At 43.8% G+C, this 12,702-nt stretch overlaps 1 protein-coding gene across 1 annotated transcript; it reads right to left on the bottom strand.

The window, feature by feature from the left end:
* Positions 1 to 382: 382 nt before the first annotated feature.
* Positions 383 to 12,015, bottom strand: CISH (cytokine inducible SH2 containing protein). Its single transcript, XM_020788761.3, has 3 exons — positions 11,109 to 12,015; positions 3,914 to 4,140; positions 383 to 2,935 (listed from the first exon to the last, which is right to left on the bottom strand). Exons 1-3 carry the CDS (start codon positions 11,153 to 11,155, stop codon positions 2,433 to 2,435), a joined length of 777 nt encoding a protein of 258 aa, XP_020644420.1. The 5' UTR covers positions 11,156 to 12,015; the 3' UTR covers positions 383 to 2,432.
* Between the last annotated feature and the right edge of the window lie 687 nt (positions 12,016 to 12,702).

Genomic DNA, 12,702 nt, shown 5'->3' with positions numbered 1-12,702 from the left:
AACATTCATATAATGAATGTTATTTATATTATATATATAATGAAGGGTGGTATCTTCAAATGAAGAATGACAAACAAATACTTTACTCTTATTCTGGGGGTGCTCTGGGACTGTGCAGCTTGCTCACTGAACTACCCAGCTATTAAAATTATTAGTAATAACCTTCAGTGAAAAATGAATGTGGGATTCAAGTGTGTTGCTGAATACGCATTCCTGCAACTCTTACTATAATAGAGCAAAAACTCTTAAAGTGATAAAGTGGCAACATTACAGAAGAACCAAGGTTTGGGATTATGAAGGCAGCAGAGGCATTTGCTGAAACTGAAACTATACTTTAAACAACTACAACGTCCATATTCTGAAAGAAAGACATTTTCCAAGGTTCTTAAGTTAAAAAATAGCATTTATTGTATTTTATTTTTACTATATTTTCTTCCTCTCATTCATTCACTCCCGCTGCAGCACTTGCCACGGCACATAAAGTCAAAAGACCAGTGATCAACAAACCAGATATCACACATGTACACAGTTTCATTCAGTTGTCAAAGTAACCAAAGGAAATCTAGAAATAGAAAACATAAAAAAGAAGGACCCTGACTAAATATATCAGGTCATACTAAATTACTGATCTAGTATGTTTCATACATTACCTCTTACATTTCTGTCAAATAACTCTAGCATCTTATCTAGCTTCCCCAACCTGGTGCCCTCTAGGTGTGTTGGCCAACAGGTCTCACCATCACCAGTCAACACGGCCACTGGCACCACACTGCAGAAGGCAGGACTTGGTCCTCCTTGCATCTCGACCCTGTGACACAGCAAAGGTACCTCTTTCAAGATCAGGCTTAGGGGTTTTTTTTTAAATAGAGACCCATAAACTGTCCTGAGAATTTAGACACAAAATGGAGGACAACCATCTGCATTTACCATATGAGTTCAGAGAATATGCCATGAGGCTGAGGAAGAAATGGAAGGCAGAAATAATGCCAAAGGCTTTTCTATAACCTTAGACAATCTACTATGGGGTCTCAACCTCCTTCCTAACACATACAAGGTGTACCTGAACATAGTGTACAAAAAGGGTGGATGCTTGGATGACCCTTCATGCCATCTTTTTCTTCCTCTATATGTTACAGAAGGAGCAGAAGTTAAGAAGTACACATGAAGTCTAGGGAAGCCAAAAAGGACATTGAGGAAGTTTTTAATTGTTTTGATTCTGATAGAAGGTTCAAAACACTATTTTGGCTTAAGCCGATGCGTTAAGCCTTTCCTATTAGCATCCAGTTGTCTCTGAAACCCTGTGGTGCTACAAGGCGTTTAAGCCTTGTGTGACAAGTACTATTCAGTAGCCCTCTCTGTTTTTATTTAAAATAACAAATCTATATCCAGGGTTCTATTATATACCTACACACAATAAGATCCAACTGGAGAAGCAATCTGATGAGGTACTAGTCATATGTGACCAGCATTTTATCAAATCGCCTATACAGCTTTCTGCAGTGAGAGCTGTGTGTGCATGAAAATACTGGATAGCAGTATTTTCTGCTTGAAAGTGGGAAGAAGACTGTCCCTGTGATCCTGGACCAAATGGACTATTCGGGCTTGGATGATGGTAGATGGGAGAAGGAAAGCAATTCTGTGTGCCACAGTGACGGGACCCAAAATCTGGATGGTGAATGTGACTGGAGCCAAATTTTCAACATGTTCATGCCTTCCTAAACCTGGTGATTTCTACATGTGTCAGACTACAGCCATCACCATCTTGGCTCCAGTCTAGCCAAGAAATCTGCGGGGCACTAGAACAGAAATGCATACACCTACACAGGCTGTGGAGCAGGCAGTGGCCAGAACTTAAAACAAAGTCCACATTTAAAACTTCCAGGAATAGAGGACTGTTTCAGATAGATGCAGTTGGAACCCATCTCTGATAATGCGTTCGTAAAAGGAAAGGGAACAAAGGAAGGGAAAATAAAACAATCCACACTTAGAAATGATAGGGGGTGAGGGGAGGAGAATTCAAACTACTATGGGTATAAATAAATGACAGTAACAATGATTGAGCATTGTCAGTATGACAGTGACTCTGAAATTCAAGTACTGTGCACAAGTCACGAGAGTCTCCTCACAGCCACAGTCAACAAGAGAGAGAGAGAAGCCCTGAGGTTTGAGCACTGGAATTGTGTGCCAACATGCGCGCAACTAGTGGTACAAGCAGCCTCCTCCATGGCACAGGAATGGAATCAAGGTTGCTACAGGAAAATTTGGAGAGTGGAGAAGAGATACAATCTCTTCAGAAAGCCACTAATGAACTGTGCCCAGTAGCTATTCTGGCACCCTAGTAGCTCAAAGTGTTCCACCTGTGTTCTTTGTTTTGTTTTGTTTTTAATGTTGTTTTTATCATCTGTCCACTTCAGGCGAAACTGAAAGTGTCCTCAAAGCCGGAAAGGGTACTGCTTCAAATAGTCCTTCATTCTCTTTGGTAGAGGCAACTGTTCTGTTTCCGCTGTGGATCGGTTGATCTGCAGCCGGCAGAGGTGCTGTAGGCTGGGAACACTGTCCCTGCGGCTGAGTGGCCGGATGAGTTTCAAATGGACGGCTGAGGCCGCCATCTCCTTATGGATGGGAGGCAGAGGCAAGGGCGGTGGGTAAGGGGCCTCACTCTTGCTCTCCACAGTGCAAGAAAGGACATAATGCTGGATAAGGCTAACCACATCTGGAAAGGCTAGAATTCGTGGTTTGGAGAGGCAGTTGGAGTCCAACCGGAACTTGCTGTCAGCATATTCGATGCGCACATTGGTGGGTCCTCGGTTGGTCTTCACTGAGAGTGTGAATAAGTAACTGGGGTGAGTGCTGTCTCGTACCAGGAAAGTTCCTTCAGGTGTCTTTTGGAGCTGCTGCTTGGCTTCACTGGCTGTAATAGAGCCCCAGTACCAGCCTAGAAGACAGTCCCAGAAAGAAAGAGGGTAAGAAGCAGCACAGACTATTCATAAAGGAGAGAAACTGAGGAGAAAGGAAATGTATTTGTTCTTTCTGTTGGTATCCCGCTCTTTAACTCAGAGTAGGGCACATGTGGTTTCCCCCTGCATTTTGTTCCACAGCAATCCTGAGGTACACCTAAATAATTGAATCCAGGTCTCACCATCTAAAAAGACTCTGTTGGCCACTATCCCTGTTACATACTGTGTCAAATTTACAACCCAATTCCACACATTCCCATTCAAAAGTAATTTCCATGGAGTGCAGGCAAAACAGGTAAAGAATTACAGCCTTACAGTACCTTACCCAAATAGAACAATTTGATACAACTTCTATTGCTACGGCTCCATCCCGTGGCATCCTGGGCTTCATAGTTTGTTGAGAGCTTGAGAATGCTCTGTGAGTGGCCTCTAGCGCTGTCGTTCAGGACAGTGCATTAGCGCTCACCAGCAGAGAATTCTACATCTGCCAGCAAACTACACAATCCCCAGGGAGAATCCATGGCACTTAGTGTTGCACCACATTACATGATCGTGGGACACAATCCCACAGGTGAGCCAGCTTTTTAAAAAGAGCATGTTGCCGTTTGCTTGCGAGCACTGAGCTCTTACAAAACAGTCTGTTATGGCAGCTCAGTTTGCCTTCTGATTCTTCGTTTCCACTATGCAAGCCTCCCACAGGCAGGTTTTAATGAGGACTCTTGATGTTCTCATGGTGCAGTGGGACATGCGTCTAAGGATCAGCAGTTTGTTATAGGGAGAGTCAGCATATGCTAAGTCCTAAGCTATGTCAAAAAGGACACATATTATACAGTACATCTAAGAATTACTCAGTTGATTCATTTATTTTTGCATTTAGAGGCCTTTCATAGTCTGAAGCTATAAAATGCAGCCTACTTATCTTTTGCATAAATGCTACACTGGTCATGACCTCTTACCAGATTCTCGCAGATAAGAAAATGTCTGGGCAATGCAGAGCAGATCCTCTTCTGGATCTCGTGCTTGAGGTGGGTTGCTCTCAAGTGTGGCTGCCACAGAGGGAGGAGCAGACTGTTCTTGGAAAGGTGGAACTGCTAGAGGTTGCATGACCGTCTCTGACACATTCACTGCAAGGTCCCCAAACGACAGTCTCTGGAATTTTTCCTCTGCCAGCAAAGGATGAGATCTGGAAGGAAAAATATGTTGTATTAGTTTCACTTTACTCAGCACGAAGTTTCATCACAGTGCTACTGTACTAACCCATTACACAGCAAGATGTGCTGCACAAGCAGATTTCAAATTAAACAATAAACCCATTTATTAGACAGTAAGTACTAACAGGAGGATCTATTTTTCAGTAGGCACAGATGGGGTTGTGAAGTTAAAAGCCCATCCTGACTCACCAAACACAGAAAATAACTGAAAGTGCATTCCTATCATGTCCGGACAGAAGAGTCCTAGTGAGTTGCACCTTAACACCTTTCCCTTCTGTGCCTATATATTTTCAATTCCCTCACCAGTATGGAATGTTTCGTTGTTTCATGGGAAACAGAGACATCTCCGTAACAGCATTCACTGAGCAAAACCTCCTCTTTACATGGACAGAAATCTGTTTATACTACTGAAACACAATGTAACCAAGATCATAATTGAATCCAGTTTGAGTGTCCTTGCTCTCCCTCCCTCTCTTAGTTCTTGAATGCAAAAAAAAAAAAAAAAAAAAAAAAAAAAAAAATTAAAGCAGTGTGTGAAAGCATTAAAATTGAAACATGGATACAGTAGTTTGGGAATTAACCCTGATCCTTTGCAAATATTGGACTCTACGTTTCCTTAAATTTGTGACACTATTGTACCTGCAGTTATCCAAAAGGAAAAATATATATATTTGATAGATATGCAGGAAAAAAACCTGTTTGCAAAATGTTTTGTTTTTGTTTGTATCTTTCATTACAACTTTGAGAATGACCAAACCAGCCTGGCCCCTGGACACAGTGGTCACTCTTGGGGTTTAGACCAAAACAGAAAAAGAAAAAGAAAAAGGGAAAAAAAGAAAAAAAATCTGAAAAAGGAAGTAAAACACTCGAAGCAAAAAATATCTCTAAGACAATCTCTATTAGTTTTAACATTGTTTTTCTGTGTATTTACGCACAAGTGCATGAGTTATTCATTCTAGAACTATAGCATAACCTGGTACATATTTGCAATCAAACAATTTCACAGAGATTTTCCTATTAAGTACATTTAGGACTGCACCACTGAGAGTGTTCATGCCTTCTTGGGAGATTTAAGGTTAAAAGAAAAATCAAATGTGGCCTGTAAATTAAATCAGCCATGATTTCAGATATTTCACCGTTTTTCTGAGGTTTTGCCTAATGATAAAAAAAATCCCTTTCAAAATGTCTACAATTCTAGATTCTATAGATGTCTTCCTCCATGATTAAGCTGTCTAGCGTAAAGGAGATTTTAGCACTCCGTAGAATGTCTAGAACACAGCAGATGGAGCTCAAGGCGGTATCAAACGATCATTTCTAGTCATCATTTGATCACTCATTTGTGGCATGATGACTTCACAGTGTCTCCACACGAATCAAGAGCCTGTTTTCTGTAGCTTCCTCCCAAGGTGATTGCTATCAAGCTTCAACAGTCACAATGAAATCCCTGGAGCCATAGGGAAAGGCATAGTTCTATTTCTCTTTATGGCTGAAAGTGAACAAACCAGCTTCCCTGATGCAGAAAAGCAGGGCAGATTTGATTGAAATAAAATTGCTTTCAATCATTATTTAAATAATAAAAATCTCGCTTTTTATGACTTACATTTTTTAAAGTATTGTTTTTAATTAAATTGTGATTTAAAGCATGATTTAAAGCATTTTGATTTTTTTAAAATTGATTTTTATCCACCCTGCAGAAAAAAATAATCTTTTCTTAAAAGATGCATTTTAAGAAAAGATGCACACGGTGCATCTTTTAAGTACCCATCATTCTACATCCATAGTTCATCTGAAATTGCCCCTTGTATTTTTAAGAAGCCATTTTGACAAATGCCGATGCTAAATTTTTGCTAAACCTGGATACCGATTTTAAAAGAACAAAATGCACAGTTAAAAGGGAATACTGTATTAAAGTGCCACCTGGATCTATTTCTGCCATGTTTAGGACTAGCCTCGCCTCCCAATCTCTGCCAGCAACCTGCCACCCAGCCACCCATTCCCTGTCTGTCATGGAACCATCTCTGTCAGGAGACTGTGGCCTGGATCTAATGATGTACTTCCATGGGACAATGCTGCTTCTGCCAGAATCAACCACTCCTCCACCATCCAACAGCCCATCTCCCAGAACCTAAAAAACCTGTTGTGGAGGTTTGGAAAGCCCCCTGGATTGAATTTTTGGTGCCACAGACAGCCACCAAAGGAGAAAGGAAGAGAGTCCCAATTCAGCCGGTGCTGCATACAGGAAAATATTATTGGATACTGGCCACCAAGTTACTGGAAAACCATTCATACACCCCAGTTTACTTGTCTTTTAAACTGTAGAACTGAGATGATCCAAATCCCATGCCTTCTTCTTGTAAAGACTCTCAATTAGTTAGTTTTAAAAAGCAATACCAATTGCCTGTAGAATCAGTAATATTCTACTGAACGCAGGGTAATAAATTTATATGCCCTTCCTATTTCTTCCCCTACCCTGAACATTTTCGCCCTCTCATAGCCTCATTCAGTTATTCCCAATTAATTCAATTTACTACTGAATGCTTAAAATAAATAGTGGAAAGGCGTCCACAAATGCCACCCCCATGAGAGTTTAACATCAATTTCTTTATGATTTTCATTTTTTTAAAAAGGATTTTCTGAGTGGCAAGATTTTGCATCTATCTGAAAGAGAAGTGCTGTAGCCCTGACAAATAGCATTTAGAATCACTCTTTCCATTTCTGTAAAGCATCAGATACAGGCACAAATGTTTGCTAGAAATTGACCATTCCTGCAGGTTTTGCTCTGGACCTCACCTATTTATATAACCAATAAGATAAAGCCCTTTGTATGCTAAGAAGGAGCAAGAATTATCTCCATACTCAACTGGCTTAAACTTTATAGTACTTCTAGTACTTTTCTGCATTGATGGTATCTTTAACAAAAGTCCTTTCATTAGCTTGAGCTCTGAGCTTCTTTACATCCTGTATAATTGCTTAGATCCCCAATGTGGGTGTGATACCAACTGGCGAATCTTGATGAACAGTTCTTTCCACAATAGTAAATGACGAAAAAAAATGGTGCAAGGCAGGAACCTGGCAGGTCCAACCTCTGCAAGGTCAGGTCAGTCATTTGGCCCTCACAGTATCTTGCAAAAGGACAGTCTATACGAACCGTCCTTTCTGCCCTTATTTGGAAACATTCATAACTTTGACTAATCTTTTCCTTATTTTGATGCAGTCATTTCTCTTTCTGCCCATACCGGGAGACCGACACAATGCAGATTTTTCACAACTATCTGACCTTAATTTGTTCTCAATATTTTATGAAGGTAGCTCTCTCTTTTGAGAAATAATCTGGTTTTGATAGGGTGATTAAGAACTACACCTTGGAAATTCTGTGGTTTAGGTACAGTAGTTTGGTCTCCACCGTAATCCTTTAATCTTTGTTGACAAAGGGAGTCAAACTTAAACCTTTGCAAACATTAATCCTTCGCAACCCTTGTCTCTCTTACCCACCAATTGGTCTTTTTCTCCCCTGTCAGGGGTTACATTTTAAGCTCCTTAGTTAGAGACCCTTTGGGCCTTTTAGCACCCCCCCAAAAAAAAGTAATCGTGCAAACCTCCAAGTATATGAGTAACTCTGCACAAATGATTTAAGTACTGAAAGCTACAAAGCAACCAAATAAACACCACGATTCTGAGAAAGCCATATCCCATGCCTGAGGCTAACACAACCTTGAAGAGAACAAAATGTAGCAGCTCAAGAATCTAGTCCTAATGCATTCTATACACACACATGTGAGTATGTTTCTTCCTTAATAATGTTTAGTTCGATATGGTTCCATTGTGTATCTGCTAGAAGACCAATTTCCTTTCAACCAAGCTCCACCTTCCCCTTGAGTGGTGATGTTTACCACTCAAAAGGCCACATGGACATTTAGCTAATTTTACTCGCCCAACCCCAAATTGCAAGTATTAAAATAGCCACTAGGCAGCTAGCACACACAGACACTGGGTGGGCTTCTCCTTGTCAAGGGGAGAAGAAGGCATATGCTACTGTAACCCACATTTTTGAGCCAGAGGTATTTTTGGTGGAATTACTGGGCAAATACTGGAGGGGGCAAACAGTCTGGAACGGTAGATACTGTCTGCTATGTAACAAGAAGACCAAAAAGATATCTGCTATTTGTAAGCACCAAATATTACTGTCCCTGGCCTTTAGATCTCCCTTGCAGCGTTCAGAACATGGATTGTTCCTTCTTCTTAAGAAGCATTCTTGTTTGCCCTTGATTTTGGGGAGTCATCGTTTGTGTACTACAATGCAATGGCATCTGTGGGGCTTCCTTGGCATATCTCCTTGAAGAAACAGTAGATAGAGGGGAGTTTCTGCTCTTTATCAGAAAAATAAGCTCCAAGGTGCAGGAGAAAAACAGCAACCAGGAGTGGCGAAGATGTAAGAGTCTGTGTGGGAGTTAGCAAGAACACAGGCTAGTAGTACAAGACAGACTGGTAGCTAATAGTAGTAATACTACCTAGCATTCATCAAAATCACTTTTGACAGGTGCGCCGCCCCAGCGAGGTGGGACAAAGGGTCAAGAATCAACCCAGGGCCCTCCTCCTGGGTGAGTGGGGCCTTAGGGTGACGTAGGGAGTTGGTGAGGCCACTGTGGGCCTATAGGAGGGGTTCATAGATGCCAGGTCCCCCATGACCAGAGTGCAGCCTCAGGATTGGCCCCTGGAGTGACGTGCTACCCCCGTGGCCCTGTAGGCCAATGGGGAGAGGTTGGATGGGTTTGGCTAGAAAAGGGGTGGCCGTAGGGCATGCCTTGGCATGGCCTTGGGCCACCCGGGGCTGAAACTCCACAGCAGTGATTTTGGAGGCCTTCTGCCCCAAAAGCCCTGCCCACCCAGGAGGAGGGCCCCAGGTCGTTTCTTGAGCCTTTGTCCCGCCTCACAGGAGCAGCACACCTGTCAAAAGTGATTTTGATGAATGCTAGGTAGTATTACTACTGTTAATAAGGTAGGGGAAAGTTTGCACAATGATGATACAACCAATATAGTATAGTATGCATAGGGAATGAGGAAGTTGCTTCCTATATGCTACGAGAGAAAAGAAAGACAAGCAACCAGCACAGCCATAGGGCAGACAGATCCAGAATAACAATATGAAAATGCATATTGCAAGTCCACCACAAAAGAGGATTAAGGCAAATCATCAAAGCTTCTACATCAAAGTTTGTTGCACCAGAGGCAGGACCAGCTGAGTGCCAATCTGTTGCTGTTGGCTGTGCTGTGCTAAAGAGATTCAAGTTCAAATCCTCATTCAGTCCTAAAGCTCCTAGCACTGGGCCCTCTCTCTCTCTCTCTCTCTCTCAATCTATTTTGCAGCAAAATGCAAGAGGCTTCGGAACTACGCATACTTCTAAAGAAAGAAAGAATAGAAAGTGAAAGGTTGGGAGGGAAAATGAACTTGGAGGCAAACAGGAACAGATAGGAAACAGATGGTCACCAGGGACGCTTGCTTCAGTTACAAAGTTGCAGCGCAGCCCCAAACATGTCCACTAAGAAATAAGAGCTCTTCACAGATAAGTGTGTAGATAACCTTTGCTGATGTTGTGCTGCAGCTGTTGTATGCCATCAAGTAGTTGCCAACTTTATGGCAGCCCAATGAATATCTAGTACCATCCAGGTGTTTGAGATATCGACTCCCCCAAATCCCAGAAAACTGGTCAGTGCTAGCTGGGAGTTATGGGAACTGTAGTCTAAAAGAAGTAGAGGGCACCAAGTTGTCTGCTTCTGGTGCAGCTATTTACTCCCAGACTATTTTGAAGCAAATTCGTCAGAATCATTGCTTGGTCTGAAAGCAATATGCGTGAATACTAAGAAACCAAAATATCATTCAGATACTGAATTAATATACTATAACGAGGCAAAAGCCGAAAGGCGTTGGTAGAACTTTCACTTTTTTTTAAAGTGGACTGAAAAAGATCTGGCAAACTCTCTTTTAGCACACTTTTAAATGGCCCAGATAACAGATCTGGTTGTCGTTGTTTTTTCAGTGCCCAGCTGCTAAGTAATGAAAGAATTACAGACATGCAAACGCATTTCAGTTCTTGTCAGAAACCACACATGTGACACTATCCAGACCAAACAGAAAAAAGACAAATAAGCAAACAGGGAGAAAAAAGTCCAGCCATAGGTGTGCCATCTTAGAGGCTGGCATCACTTACACACCATTTGGCCCGAAGTCCAAGCGGGACTTACTTCCCAGCAGGTATGTCTACACTGTGAGTTTTCTAAGGTGTTGGGTAGATTGGTGACTTGCATTCCCCTTCCGCCACCCTTCTTTGGTTTAATAACTTTCTGGGATTTTCCCTGCAAAATTAAAAAAGACCCTCTTTCTCTGAAGACAGATTAATGCTAGCTACCACTAATTATGTACAACGAAGTGCTACTTCCTAGGGCGTAGAGTTCTTCCCTCTAGGTTTCCCATTCTTGCCCTTCGGGGTTTGGCAAGATTTTTAAGTCATGCCAGCTTTTATCAAAATCGCAGCATGGAAAGGCTTTCCCCCCCCCCCCCTTTTGCTCCTCTCCTTTCCAGCAGTTACCTGCGTTAAAGCTATCTAGATGTGGTCAGCTAAATATTCAAAGCACTGCGGGCGCTGCCTTGCTTTCATGAAAACGTGGGCACAAGGTTCCGTCCTGGTCAAACCACACCCACGTATCTGAAGGGAAACCTTTACGGAGTTGTAGCCGAAGATTTGTTTTACAGAATCGATATGGCGCCTTTTATTTTAATCTCTCTCTCTTTTTTAACCCTACCGAGGCTGCAACGTAATAATAATAATAACAACTGGGAGTAAACCCTCACTCACAGCACGCAGTGGGACTGCCTTCTGAGCAGAGGAGAGAGAAGGACATAGGTTTACGATGCTGAAAGCAGAAAGTCCACAGAGCCACTTACCCTTGAACGCAGAGGATCATGTCCCTCCAGGACCAATGAAAGAACATCAAGGCGTCCAGGGACGGGAGACGGTGGCGGGGGGGAGGAATCCCTTTCCCTCTCTCGGCTATCTTCTCTGTCGTCACTTTTGATCTCCCACCGTCGGTGGCGAAGCTGCTGAGCGAGAGGAGGCTGGTTTTATCCCAACACGTCCTCTCGAAAGCACCTGGGAGATTCCCTCCGAGAAAAGTATTCGAGCTTCCCTAGAAAGCCTGGACTCAGGGCAGCCCACGAGTAGGACAATGTTCGTGTCCTTCGCTGGTCTCCACAAAACTCTTCTTGAGCTTCAAACAGAGTAACAGAAGTGACTCTTTTGGATGTGAGTCTTATAAAGAAAGAAAAAAAATGGTCTCTCCTTTTCGGGTGGCGCTCAGAATCGCCAGTGAAATCAAAAGGGAGGGACTGACAAAACAATAAATATAGACGTCTATCGCAATAAATAAACTCTCCCGGGCGAACGGTACGGAAGCAGTGAGCGGAGACAAGACTGGCCGCGGCTGCCCTCGGCGCTGGCTCTTCAAGTAATGCAGCCCTCGGAGCGCTGCCGGCGGAGGGGGGGGGAAGGAGGGAGCGGGGAGGGGAAAAAAAAAGAGGAGCAATACTCAGTAATCTTTTGTTTGCTCCCTTTTAATCTATTCCAGGAAGTGGTGGATTCCTGGAATTGTATTGTATTCACATCACTGTTCTGACATTAACCTAAAAAAAAGGGGAGGAAAATATAAATAGATGCATCCGTAACAGATCTCGAACTTGCTCAGGGTGGGGTGGCGGGGGGGGGGCAAAATCGACCCCCGCGAGCGACCCTCCCCGCGACCAGGATCTGCCAAGGGGGAGCCAGGGAAGAGTTAAAAGAAAAAAAAAAGAAAAAGAGGCGCGATCGGTCTTATTCCCCTCGCAAAGCTGAAGAGCTGTTGGCCGCTTCCAGTTTTATTCAGCACCGGCTGCTGACGCTCTTTCAGTTCAAGGAAATACCTTTGATAGATTTCCAAGAACTTTCCAGGAAAGCGTGGCTGGACTACATCCTGCTGCCAATCAGCGCGGAGCGGGGCAGGGCCGGACCTCGGAGCTTTGCCAATCAGCGGCGAGTGACGCGGGCTGCCGCCAGGGCCCTGGCCCGCACGCCCACACGCCCACACGCCCACACACACACACACACACGTACGGAGAGCGAGCAACCGGAGGAAGGGCGAGGGGGGGGAGAGGAGGAGGAGGAGGCGCTCTCGGTTCAGCCCGAAGCCTTTGGAGCAGAGCTGGCCCCTGTGGCAAGGCCGGGCAGGGAGCGAGCAGAAAGGCGCTAACCCTCGCTGGCGGCTCCGCGGAGCGTTGGCTGCAAAGGGAGGCAGGCGGGCGCCGCCGCCACAACGCGCCTCCTTGCCTCGGAGGGCCGGGCAAAAAGCACCCTCTCCCGGCCACCACCAGGCAGTTAGTGCTCTTTCGCGGACTTCAGTCTCCGCGCCGGGAAAACTTTTTCCCTCCAGGGTACCTGAGAGGACACCGCCTTCTTTCTTGGCTCCCCACAAGTTAAAAGACGCTGCCCCCCATAATGTTAATTTTC

This window comes from Pogona vitticeps, chromosome 2 (genome assembly GCF_051106095.1).
Source record: "Pogona vitticeps strain Pit_001003342236 chromosome 2, PviZW2.1, whole genome shotgun sequence".
Taxonomy (NCBI): Eukaryota; Metazoa; Chordata; class Lepidosauria; order Squamata; family Agamidae; genus Pogona; species Pogona vitticeps.
The sequence above is the reverse complement of the archived record's forward strand: the minus strand, read 5'-3'. Positions and strand labels throughout refer to the sequence as shown.